Below are 13497 nucleotides of genomic sequence, written 5' to 3'. Positions count from 1 at the left end.
CTGCTGAATTCATCACTTATTTAGCTGATCTCTCTCTTTTTTTAATGCTCTAATGCACATGAAAGATTGATATGTTATTTTAAGTTTGGGAACTAAACTGAGGATACATAGACAATTTGATCTAAACAAAAATATGACAGTCAGGATTTCTAATGATGAAGGCAAGAGAAGATAACAAAATTATAGTTCAGAAGCACATGTTTGCCCTATTGAAACTCTTTGCAACATAGGCTGTTTTTATTCCTCTGCAATGTATAGTTAATATTTTAAGTAACAAATATTGTAAATTTGGCTACTGTTCCTCCATATAGTTGTCAGTCTAGTAAATTATAGAATTAACTTTTTTTCCCTCTATCATTATAATTTTAACCATTCTTTTTATTAACATCCCTGGAATCAATATATGATGTTTTACATTAAAACTGCAGAAATATGAATTACCATATCAAATTCCATAGGGCCTGGTAGTATATTTTTCAATTTTTGTGAGTGTAATTTATAGGTCTCTGAATGAATCGCTTTAGAAAGCTTGATTTTATTCTTGATAAATAGAATGATTACCTGTATTGTGTGCACACCTATTTATGACCAAAATAAACTAAGATTGATTTAGAATCATATGTGTGTTTAAGTGGTCATGATAGGAACTGTGTGAATAACTTCTGCTCTTTTGGGTTTTGGAATCTCTGATTAGTTTAATTTAAAAGAGGACTCATGGGAGGAGAATATCTTGTTTTGAAATCATGTTTAACATTACACCTTTTCTCACCTTGACACTTTAAAGTTGGTGTTGGTATTAGGAGACCTGCACATCCCACACCGGTGCAACAGTTTGCCAGCTAAATTCAAAAAACTGCTGGTGCCAGGAAAGATTCAGCACATTCTCTGCACTGGAAACCTTTGTACCAAAGAGAGTTATGACTATCTCAAGACTCTGGCTGGTGATGTTCATATTGTGAGAGGAGACTTCGATGAGGTGATGTACTTCCCTTTCCCTTCCCAAATATTCCCTTTCCTTTTTTTTCTTCCTGTTGTGTTGATTATATATTAATTAAATATTTCTTTTTCTTGATTTTTATATATATAAGGTTTATTTTTGAGACCAGAGTTTCTCAACTGTTAAGGTTTGTTTTGCTTTTTTTTTTTTTTTTTTAGTTTTCCAATGTAAAATTATTACACATACCCCTCCCTTACAGTTTGAAAATCACTGATTTTAGACTACTTAATAAACATATTACATACTTGTTCTAATTAAATTGATATGGTTTTGTCAATATTTTTTGTAATACTACCATTTAGTTTAAAAAGTTTTTGTCAGGAACTTGCCCCGCCACCACCTCTGCTACCCTGTTCCAAGCTACTTATCACTTTACTGTGTTCCAGCTTCCTGACTCTGTCCTTGCTCCCTCCACAGTTTATTCTCCATGTAGCAACCAGAGTGATCCTTTTTAGGTGAAGTAAGATTACATCACTTCTCTGCTGAAAACCCTGCCATGGCTCCCTATCTCAAAGGTTAATTATAAATAGGCATGAGGGAGTTTTGAGGAGGGGATAGACTTTTCTATATCTTACTATGGCAGTGCTTACACAGCTGTATGCATTTGTCAAAACTCCTTGAATTATACACCAAAAAGGGTAATTTTCCTGTACGTAAATTTTACCTCAATAAACCTAACTTTAAAGAAAAAATAAGGAGTTCTGGAGTTCCAACTTTGCCCATTAATTAATAATGAGATTTTAGGCAAGTTATATCCTCTTTCTTAGTTCCCTACTATGTAAATATGATTGGAATAGATGATTTTTAAGACCCATGACAGTGCTAACATTGTATGACCTAGCTTAATAAACCTGATTCTAGTATGAAAATTTTATTTTTTATTCCTAGGAATATAAGCTTTTTCATAAATTATTTAAATTCATTGGTGCTTTTTTTTTTTTTGATGTTAAGTTTGAATAAACTAGAGGTGGCATGAAAGTGAAAAGTGGGGTGGGGGGATGAGAAGGGAAGGGGCAAACATCTTGTCAATAATTCAAGTATATGTTTGCCATTTGTTAAAAATATATTAGGGGTTCTGTTTATGATATGCTAAAGATAGTTTCAGTAGCAAGAATTAAATTTTTTGCTTGACCCTGGAGCCATACTACCAGGGTTTGGATCTTGGCTCAAACACTTAATAACGTGTGCTCCTAGGCAAGTTATTTTAACCTCTCTGTGCCTCAGTTTCCTCATCCATAAAATGGGGGTCATAATAGAACCTACTTCTTAGAATTGTTTGTAATTATTACATAGGTTGATATTTATAAACTTCTTAGAATAGTGCCTGGTTCATACTAAGTGCTACATAAGTTTAACTATCATTATTATTTTAAGCCATCTATGTAACTATTAAAGCCTGGGATATAATTTGAACATATCCTAGCTTACAGGTCATATTCCTTGGATTCTTTTTTGTTTTTCTTGCGGTACGCGGGCCTCTCACTGTTGTGGCCTCTCCCGTTGCGGAGTACAGGCTCCGGACGCGCAGGCTCAGCGGCCATGGCTCACGGGCCCAGCTGCTCCGCGGCATGTGGGATCTTCCCGGACCGGGGCACGAACCCGTGTCCGCTGCATCAGCAGGCGGACTCTCAACCACTGTGCCACCAGGGAAGCCCTCCTTGGATTCTTAAATAGAGGAAACATAAATTTGGGGGAATTATCCTTTACAGAAAGCTGAAAAGGACTCATTCTATAAAAATAAACTCAACAAAGGGATTGCATGATAAGTTCCAGTTTACCTAAAGTAAATTATGTTTTGAGCACCGTTGCAGCCTTAGAGATTGAGAAGAAATCAAATATTTAACAAATATGTTGGTTGTGGAGCACTGTAATAAAACACCCATATGAGGTTGAATATTTAAGAAGGTTATTTTTTAAACCTCTGTGTCTCTAAAATATTTGTTTTTCTTATGTCTATTTCATATTTTAGAATCTGAATTATCCAGAACAGAAAGTTGTAACTGTTGGGCAGTTCAAAATTGGTTTGATCCATGGACATCAAGTTATTCCATGGGGAGATATGGCCAGCTTAGCCCTGTTGCAGAGGCAGTTTGATGTGGATATTCTTATTTCAGGACACACACATAAATTTGAAGCATTTGAGCACGAAAATAAATTCTACATTAATCCAGGTTCTGCCACTGGAGCATATAATGCCTTGGAAACGTGAGTAGTACACAATTTGGGAATTTGGGGGTTTCATAAAGTTAATAATTGTACAAGTGACATTTCATAAAAGAGAAACGTGATTATTTAAATAATTATAGCCTTTTTGGCAATCTTCTATTGGTGATTATTCTTTTTAATATGTCTAACTACCAGATTTCTCCTTGAATCCAAATTGTCATCCTAAATTGAAATTTATAGTGCTACTCCTTTTTAGTACAAAACACTGACATTATTTATATTTTCTTCCAGAAACATTATTCCTTCATTTGTGTTGATGGATATCCAGGCTTCTACAGTTGTCACTTATGTGTATCAGCTAATTGGAGATGACGTGAAAGTAGAAAGAATTGAATACAAAAAATCTTAAAGCGAGGCATGTCCTGATGATGTTTCTGTTGGGCTTTTTTTTTTTTCATTCCCCTGTTCAACTCAAGTAATTAAATGTTTAAGAGCCACAAAATTGTATCACTTTTATATTTTGCAGTAAAATGTAATCTCGTCTTCTGTTAATACAATGTTCTAAGCTTCTTGTAAACTATAAGATTATATTTAGTTTAAGTATATGATTTCTATGAAAAAACATCCACCACACAGTAAATGGTCACATGTTAAGAAAAATTTATCCTTGTAAATATCTTCATAGTTGATATTTGGAACTTTACTACCAAAGTAATGCATGAGGAGAAAGAATCTAGATTTTCTTGTATACATTCTTCTCTTCTCCAGTAATAAACAGTTACCTTTCATTTATACTTTCTTGATAAACTGTGTTTTAATTTTTAAAACTTATGAAAATAAGAGGCCAAATGAAACTGCAGACAAGTGTTACAGTGATAAGGTAGATGAGATGACCTTTCAGAGCTCTTTCTTAAAACGTTCTAGGTCATAATGTTGGACTCAGATTTTATTAACTAAATAGGATACCATATTGACATAGTAAATCATCAGTGATTCTTCAGACTGTTGCTTTTAAGTGCCCTATTCTTTACGTTTTAACAACAAAAAAAATTTTTTTAAACACTGCTGTGTAATTTGAAAAGATACGTGCACTCCAGTGTTCATAGCAACATTATTTACAATTGCCAAGATATGAAAACAACTTAAGGGTCCATCAACAGAAGAGTGGCTAAAGAAGATGTGGTATGTATGTGTGTGTGTGTATGTACAGACGTACATACATACGTACATACACAGTGTAATAGTAGTCATAAAAAAGTGAAATTTTGCCATTTGCAACAGTATGGATGGACTTGGAGGGTATTATGCTAAGTGAAATAAGTCAGATAGAGCAAGACAAATTACTGTATGATATCACTTATATGTGGAATCTAAAAAATAAACTAGTGAATATAACGAAAAGGAAACACAGATGTAGAGAACAAACTAGTGGTTACCAGTGGGGAGAGGGAAGTGGGGAGAGGCAAGATAGGGTAGAGGATCAAGAGGTACAAACTATTATGTATAAATAAATAAGCTACAAGGTTATATTATACATCACAAAGAATATAACCAGTATTTTACAATAACTATAAATGGAGTATAACCTTTAAAAATTGTGAATCACTATGTTGTACACCTGCAACTTACATAATATTGTATATCAACTATACCTCAAAAGAAAGTTAAAATTTAAAAAAATAAAAATTTAAAACACTAATGTTCTAAAACATTTAGAAGGCAAGCACACTAGAGCAAAAGTGTAATGTGAACAATCCTTTCATTAATACAACTATTCCCAACTTAAATCTAGTTTGAGAGTCCAAGTGTTTGGCAATTTTCATAAAATAGGGCAAATTGATATTTCCATTTTTAACTTATGTTTAAGCAGATAATATTTATTGAGCAAGCCAGGATGTTACCTCTATCAAATGCTATTCTATATCAGGATATTCAGAGTTTTCCTCAGCCTGATCTGGAAAATATTTCCAGGATATTCTAATGTTGCTATTTTAGGACTTACTGTAAACAGAAAGAGAATTATACAATGTATTTTTCAGATTTAAAGAAGAATAATTCAGTTTTAGGTGACAAGAAGAATTTTAATTGTACCTAGCTAGGACTACATGCATATATTTCACACAAATTTTATTACACAAAATATTCGTACATGGAACTACATCAAACCATTTACATGGTAGTAAAAGTTTCTGAACAAACTAAAATTACTTAATGACTTAGTGGTGAATAACAATACTGAATGTAGAGAGAGGACACAATTCACAATCCCTTCCCCCCACCTTTGGCACATCACCAATACTCAAGATTGTCAAGTTAGCATCAGATGTTCTCCATGTTCTTCAATTGACATTGATTGCATACACTTATTTAGCAAATCATCTTCCTTTTTTTCTTCATTCATGTATGATTCAGAATCATTTGTAGAAACTGAAGGAAAAAATAAGAGTTTATAATGTCTGTTTTGGAAATGAAGTATTTCATCCTGAAAATTGAGATGTGTATACAAGAACAACCTTCAAAATAACCTACTTTTTTAATAAGCCTTTGGCAAAAACAAATAGCAATTTTCAAAATTTGATTATCTCCCCCTCCCCCTAGATCTCTTATTTTTAAAAATAAGATGCCCAGTACTGTATTCTAGCCAAGTTATTGTATAGCAAATTCTCTGTTACTAAGTCCTATTTTCCCATTGCTTTTCAAAGTCTTTTGACGGGGAAGTTACAGCTTAAGTATTCTCTGTTTTCCTTAAGTTCCTTCTCATTTTTTTTCTCTTGGGGGACCATGGGGACTTTTCCTCTATCTGTGGTTTCCTCCAGCTGTTCTTTTTGGAACCAGACTTACCTTCTCCCCTGCCATTTCCCTCATTTCTTGGATAGGCATGGTATGGTACTTACAGCAGAGCTGAGTGGTGCTGTCATACAGCAGTGGGATATGGGTTCAGAAGGCCTAAGTTCCCTGTTTCCTACCAACTTCCCTACTCACTGTGGTAGTAACTAGGAAATTATTTAACTTCCACTTAATCCTTTCCACTTTATCAATTTTGAGGAATATTTCTGAGCATTCAGTCTTTCTCTTGCCTTTTTCATTTTGTGATATTCTGTACTTGTGGTAGAAGGATCCTTTATGCTGATCCTTCCCAAATGTGGATTTGTCTGAGTTGCTCTGCAAAATTTTGATAATAATTGGTTTGTTTCCACTGGTTTGAATATTAAACAAAATGGTATAGGTGATATAGCCCTTTGTTAACTATTTGATTCTATACAAAATATTGCTGTCTGGGGACTTCCCTGGTGGTCCAGTGGTTACGACTCCATGCTTCCACTGCAGGGGGAATGAGTTCGATCCCTGATCGGGGAAATAAGATCCTGCATGCAGGAGTCCCTGAACAGTGTGTTCTTTTAAATGAAAGCAGAAATCGATTTCATGTTTAGTTTTTTGGGGTTTTTTTGCGGTACGCGGGCCTCTCACTGTTGTGGCCTCTCCCGTTGCGGAGCACAGGCTCTGGACGCGCATGGCTCACGGGCCTAGCCGCTCCGCAGCATGTGGGATCTTCCCGGACCGGGGCATGAACCCGTGTCCCCTGCATCGGCAGGCGGACTCTCAACCACTGCGCCACCAGGGAAGCCCTCATGTTTAGTTTTGTTTGGAACAATATAAGCAAGTCACATTCTAAATTTTTTTAATGTCTTCTCTAATAGAAATGGAACTATATTGGGTTTAATATTTTTTAGCATGACATCTTTAAAAATGCATATATTCAGAATTCCACATTTACCTGATTGCATGAACAGTCTGCCTGGTTTTCTAAAAATCTTCAGTGACTTACATCTTGTTTTAGATGCATATCCAGTTTTTAAACTGTAAGAAAGAGAAGCATCTTAATTGGAACCAGCACAGTGAACAGCTGCCAAATGCATGTGGAAGACCATATAAATTCTTTTTATTAAGCTGCCGGCATCACCAAAGAGACCCTTTCAGACCCTGAATTCTCCCGTGACATACTAACCCTGAGATGCAAAGCTAATGATTGTAGCGCAGGTTGAATAATCAGGCATCTTAATCTCTTTTTTCCTTTTTCCTTTTTTGTTTATAGTATTCCCCTGTGCATAAGCCACCATATGCTTCTCCTTTTGAAAGTGTTTGTATTATTATTTTTTTAATTTGAGTGGGAATCATTTAAAAGGGCAGTCTTCGATATCTTTAGCTGATCGAAATTTTTACAATTCCACAAAGTTCTAAAAACAGTAACATATCCCAGTCAGCTCAGTAAAGAGAGTATAAGATAGCATTTTTTTGTGCTTTTTGTCCAACCTATTCTGAATTTAATAAAGTGAACATATTAGGGAACACAAGATTTAATGTCATTTAGCTCAAATAAAATTGAGGGGTACATTTTTCTCTTAAAGAGTAGGAAACAAACCCTTCTTTGTTTCTCACTGGTCGCCAAAGGGAATGCTGTATGATCATCTCAGGTGCAGATGCAGCCGCAATGTTAGAAGGCCCCGAGTCCTCTCTCTCCAGCTGGTGTCGCCATGTAGTGCAGGGGTAATGCTGCTTCTGTGAGTAACGAGAACTGAGGTGGCTCCTGTGATGAGTGAGGACACCTGTCACACAAATCACCTCTGTTAGAACACCCTCTTGTTTCCTGTGAGAACTAGTGAGAAACTACCTGGAGGTGCACCTGCCTGGTTTTTGTGAGTTGTGCTGGGTCACATGCATGTACTGCCTCTTCATTAACGTCCTCAGATAGTTTGCATTATAGATCTTAGCAATGCTGCACAGGTAACGCTTCTGGCCTAAGGTGAGGTCTGGATGCTAGAAGACAAAACAAGATTTATAGGCTGCATTGTAGAACAGAGGTTGGCAACATTCCATATCTGAAAGGATAGAATGTTCATTTGGCCAAAAAATTAAGAGAGAAAGAAATGGCCATTTAAATAGTACAAGTGACTCTGTTTGCCATTTCCACTCAAGTGATTCAGATGCCCACTGGGTTTGAGAAACACTGCCCTAGAAGAATAAGGAAAGTGTGAATCTGCTGTCTGTCAATGAGTCTTAGTTCCCGTGTGCCTCTCAGTGAGTGTAGGCATCTTGCCTTCTGAATATGTTTGAGGTGGTACCTCAAAAGTGGTACCTAAAAGCAACACAATTACTCTAGTCTTAGAAACAGTCTTTTCTAGCACCAGAAGAATAACTCTAGGTGTTGGACAGACTGAGGGTAGTCTGTTGGTCTCTCATATAGGTAATTTTTTTTTTTTTTGGCCGTGCCTAGCGGCATGTGGGATCTTAGTTCCTGACCTGGGATCAAACCTGTGCCCCCTGCAGTGGAAGTATGGCGTCTTAATCACTGGACCACCAGGGAAGTCCCAGTCATATAAGTAATTTTGACTAAGATTTTCACTGTACTTGCTGATTTTAGAAGTTAACGCTCACTTAAAATGCAAGACTCCACTATATATGCATGTGTATATACATACAAACACAAGATTTACTGAACTGAATAGATAATAAATCCAGAGAAAATATTAAATGTTGGTCAGAAATAACTTATCAGTTTGCACAGATCTTTAGTAACCCTAATTTATATTGCTCTAGAGAGGGTACTTCTGCCAGCTATGATCTTTAATGGGTAATACAGGTCGACAGTTATGAAGTGTTTATTGCCATTTTCTTTACTTACTTGCTTTTAATTTTGTAGTCCTTGAGCAAAATCTTTATGAGGTTGGGTTTCTGTCTCTAGAGTGGAACTTTCCTCAAGCATCTTTGTGCTTGGCACTGAGCTTCCTGAGTAAAGGTACATTAGATCCAAAGTATCATAAAACCCTGAAAGAACTCTTATGATAGGGAATCTATAATGATAAAATCCTTGCATTCACTCATGAGTTTACCCAGCAGATATTTATGGACTCCTAGACAATGTGCTGGGTGTACTTGTCTTCTGCAGTGCCTTACCCTCTAACTAGCTTATCTTCAATAAAAAGTTCAGCTCTGAATACAAAGACTATTGGTATTTAAATAAAGTATTGGTATTTGGTTAGCATACCTTTAGAGAGAATGTCTCTGTCATTGACTTAGGAATGTGAATTGTTTGAACTTGAGGCGTTTTCCATAACTCTTGCAGCTTGGCTATGTGTGAGTTCATTTTGTGTCCATCTTTGAATCTATCTGTAGGCAAGGACATTATTATGTGAATTTCATGAGCAAAGATCAGTTTAACAAATTAATTATTAAGATCCATCTATTTACATGTGTCATTGATTATCCTGGAATACCAGTATGAGTCAGACTGTTAAATCTGAAGAGACATTATGATATGCCATTTGGTTTTAGAGCACACAAAAATCTAAGATATTTATAAATATTTACTATATATAATGATATGTAATCATTACATATGGACAAAATTATTTTGAACTCAGCTGAGATGCAAAATGTTGACAGTAACTTATTTCTTTAGTTTATTGTATGTCAGACCATACTAAACGGAATATACATGCAGGATTTGTGCTTTAAAGATTTTCAAAAATATTTTATCATTCATTTGCCTTCAGTATATAGTTTTGAAATTCTATTCTGCATTAGACTCAAGATAGAATAACACACATTTTATCCCTTTAATGGGGCAGTGTTAAAATGAAGAGCTTTAGAGACTTCCCTGGTGGCGCAGTGGTTAAGAATCCACCTGCCAATGCAGGGCACACGGGTTCAATCCCTGCTCCGGGAAGATTCCACATGCCGTGGAGCAGCTAAGCCCATGCGCCACAACTACTGAGCCTGCGCGCCTAGAGCCTGTGCTCTGCACCAAGAGAAGCCATCGCAGTGAGAAGCCCACGCATGGCTGGAAAGAGTAGCTCGCCGCAACTAGAGAAAGCCCACGCGCAGCAACAAAGACCCAACACAGCCACAAATAAATTAATTAATAATAATTTAGGGCTTTCCTGGTGGCGCAGTGGTTGAGAGTCCACCTGCCGATGCAGGGGACACGGGTTCGTGCCTTGGTCCGGGAAAATCCCACATGCCGCGGAGCGGCTGGGCCCGTGAGCCACGGCCACTGACTCTGCACGTCCGGAGCCTGTGCTCCGCAACGGGAGAGGCCACAACAGTGAGAGGTCCGCGTACCGCAAAAAATAATAAATAATAATAATAATAATAATTTTTTAAAAAAGAGAAACTGCCATCAAGGTGGTTTCATCTTCTATAAAAAATAAAAATAAAAAAATAATAGTTAAACGCAACAAACAACCCAATTGAAAATCGGCAAAGGGCTTGAATAGACTTTAGATGTCTCCAAAGAAGATATACAAATGGCTAATAAACACATGAAAAGATGCTCACTACCACTAATGATTAGGGAAATGCAAATCAAAATCACAGTGAGATATAACTTCATACCCATAAGGATGACTATCATCAAAAAAACAGAAAACAAGTGTTAGCTGGGATATGGAGAAATTGGAGCCCTGCGCACTGCTGGTGGGAATATATTGAATAAAATGATGCAGCTGCTGTGGAAACAGTATGGCGGTTCCTCAAAAAAAGCAAACAGAATTGCCATATGATTCAACAATTCCATTTTAAAACAACCACATGTATATAAAATAAATAGTGATATGTATGTATATACACGCAGATATGTGTGTGTTTTTCCTAGGTAACTGTTAGGACTATAAATTTTCCAAGGAAAAGCAAAGTGAATTCAGGTTTATATATCATTGAATTGAAATTGCTCCCCTCAAAAAATTAGTGAGAGGTCTTGGGGGCCTGTCTTAACCTCTTACCTCCAGCAGCTCTATCTTTTACTTCAAGTGAGAGGAAAATAGCAGCATTGAGAAATATTTTATGTTCTTTGAAGTTGAATAATTTAGAATTTTTTCCTTCAACCTGTGTATAAACCCCAGGTTGTGTTCTGTCCTTTTCAACCAACATCAGTTATAAACACAGTTCTTTTCAGATTCATTGCAATTTTGAAGTACTCTTTTGATGTGAGATATCTTAACAGGAGACAAAGAACCTGCTGGATTGTTGTTTGAAAATCTTGAAGAGTTTACCAAGGATGCTAATGAAGACTTTTTAAAATTCCATTGTGTGAGTAGTTATAGCAAAACTGGCTTCTCTGAGCCATATTACTGATACATATTATCTGCTTTATATGCTCTACTCACCAATACCTTTGGAATTCTGGTAATAAGAATATCCAGCAGATCTGTTTTAAAAAAAAAAAAAGGGATGTAAATAATATGTAATAATTGACAGCTTTATAAGCATTAAAGAAAGTATTTTAAATGAAAAAAGGACAGTATTGCAGATGCTTTTTACTTTTCATGTTTCCATCAGATAATAATGTCTTGCAAATCTTCTGTAATTCTGGCTTCTTCAAAATGGGTTATCTGAGATTTTTACCATTCTGTAAAGGATTTACTTTAAGCCAGATTTGGCTTTACTTTTATAGCCACCTAATCTAATTCCTACACCGAGTTCAATAAAGTTGTTTGGGCTTCTGTGCTATCCATGATATTTTCTTCCTTTATTTTTAATAAAGTAATTTATTGTATGTAATTTAAGGTGAACTGGAACTGATAAGTTGGTCTGGAATGTTGCTAATTTTGTACAAGTTCATTTTTTCTTTTCTCAAATTGACAAACACTCCTTTTCCTCTTCCTGCAATTTATTCAATGACCAAGAATTCATTGATCCCCTAAGATACTGGGATCCAGAACTTTGCCAAGCGCTGTGACAAACAGAAAAGAAACACACAATCCCATCCTGTCTTTAGAAATCCTCAATCCACAAATACATTTTTTTTAAAAAAAAAAAACATGGCCATGGGTGCAGCAGGAGCTATGACGGTGGGCTTGAGAGGAACACCGGGCAATTCTCACTTTTAGGGAATAACTCATGAAAGGGATGAGGAGGTACTGCCCACAGCAGTAACTTCAGCAACTAATTGTCTTCAGCATCCAGGAAATAATAGTAAAAACCTGCTCAAAATGAAATGGATTTATGAAAAAGGAACTACTGAGTGAAGAAAATGTTAAAATCAAGGTGTCTCTAAGATTCAGAGTCATCTGTCTCATAACAGATTATGAATCCCAATTTGACATAAAGGTGGCTAATGTCACACACAGGGAAATGATTTGACTTGGAAGCACTTCTTTGAACCACTGTTCCCTTGGTGCCCCCCAGCCCCCCAACCCCACCCCGCCAACCCCTTTTATGTAGAAGTACGTTGACCAGACCGCAAAATTTCCAGCAGATTTCGTAGCGCCCCCTGGGGCAGAAGAGGCACCCAGGCGACTGTCGCAGTCACCGCGTTTAGTCAGTCATTGCACCAACCCTCTTCCTAAGCTTCCCTCAGAAGCCCTTCCCCTAAACTGAGTCGGCTTCCATATTTCCCATCGCGGCCACAACAAAGGTTCTCTCTTCCTCTCACTTCAGTACATTGGGGACCAGTCTACTGGAGCAGCCTGCTCCTACCCCCTCCTCTACCCGGGGATCACGACCCGGGGCTGATCGCCATCTTCCCAAACCCCTCAGGGCCCCGCAGCCTCACCCGCCGCCGCCACCCTCGGCCCTGGCCCCAGTGGGCGGCTCTGTGGAAGAACTGCACTCCGTCCACTCGGACGCTGGACCCTGGCCGGGCATCTCCTCCCGGGTGCCCTGACCGCGAGCTATGTGCGGGAGAAGCTTTCCCCTTTCCCCTCCCCTGTCAGCACGCGTGCGTCAGGCAGGGCGATACTGGGGGTGAAGAGGCAGACGCCGGATTCTAGCCCCCTCCGATGAAGTCCGGACACTGCCCGAACAGCTTCGGGAGAGCGGGGAGGGCAGATCCACGATCCTGGAGTTAAGTTGGGGGAGGGGCGGGAGTCCTTCAGTTGATTGAGCGTTTGTATGTTTGCATCTTTTTGTGGAAGGGATGCGTCACGGAAAGGAAGTATACCTTCCCTCTAAAACGGAAGGTGCCTTCCACCTCAGTATCCAGATCCTCTGCAAATTTGTAAATCTCGAGGGTCACCATATAGGTCAAACATCAGTACGCAAATAAAGGACCAAAGCACGCGGCTGAGGGATGCAGTGTTATGGTTGTCCGTTATCACCAAGGCAACCAGACCTCGCCAGAATCCCAACCTTCTTTTTCAGTCAACTACTTCTGCGCACGCGCAAACCCTCCCCGGGCTTTTCGCAAAACGCGTTTCACATGGGATTTGGCCTTCTGAACACCCCGTAGTCAGAGGCGCGGCAGAACTGAAGACGCAAAAGGAATTTGGACTGCGGTTTGTAGTCAGTCGTGTTCCGGGAACTCAGTGGGCGTCGCGCGAAGGCTGAAGGGAGCGTCG

General features: G+C 38.0%; 2 protein-coding genes across 5 annotated transcripts in view; one reads left to right on the top strand and one right to left on the bottom strand.

Moving 5' to 3' along the window:
• Positions 1–4065, top strand: part of VPS29 (VPS29 retromer complex component) — a 7725-nt gene extending 3660 nt beyond the window's left edge. For 2 of the 3 annotated variants that reach the window (XM_007448730.1, XM_007448729.1), the window contains 3 exons: positions 785–976; positions 2967–3202; positions 3455–4065. In XM_007448730.1, the coding sequence (XP_007448792.1) occupies positions 785–976; positions 2967–3202; positions 3455–3572 (546 nt within the window). In that variant the 3' untranslated portion in view covers positions 3573–4065. The remainder of the gene's footprint in view (positions 1–784; positions 977–2966; positions 3203–3454) is intronic. The other variant, XM_007448731.1, reaches the window with a different exon arrangement.
• A 1158-nt stretch (positions 4066–5223) lies between these two features.
• FAM216A (family with sequence similarity 216 member A) lies at positions 5224–13011 on the bottom strand. 2 transcript variants are annotated; one of them, XM_007448727.1, is made up of 7 exons: positions 12714–13011; positions 11326–11366; positions 9207–9328; positions 7849–7978; positions 7584–7767; positions 6939–7021; positions 5224–5590 (listed from the first exon to the last, which is right to left on the bottom strand). In XM_007448727.1, the coding sequence occupies exons 1-7, from the start codon at positions 12803–12805 to the stop codon at positions 5472–5474; spliced, it is 771 nt and encodes a 256-aa protein (XP_007448789.1). In that variant the 5' UTR covers positions 12806–13011; the 3' UTR covers positions 5224–5471. The 2 variants fall into 2 exon arrangements, with proteins under 2 accessions (XP_007448789.1, XP_007448790.1); XM_007448728.1 differs by having other exon boundaries at positions 5229–5590; positions 11332–11366; positions 12714–12898.
• Positions 13012–13497: the final 486 nt, after the last annotated feature.

This window comes from Lipotes vexillifer, unplaced genomic scaffold (assembly GCF_000442215.2).
Source record: "Lipotes vexillifer unplaced genomic scaffold, Lipotes_vexillifer_v1.1 scaffold21, whole genome shotgun sequence".
Lineage (NCBI taxonomy): Eukaryota > Metazoa > Chordata > Mammalia > Artiodactyla > Lipotidae > Lipotes > Lipotes vexillifer.
The sequence above is the reverse complement of the archived record's forward strand: the minus strand, read 5'-3'. Positions and strand labels throughout refer to the sequence as shown.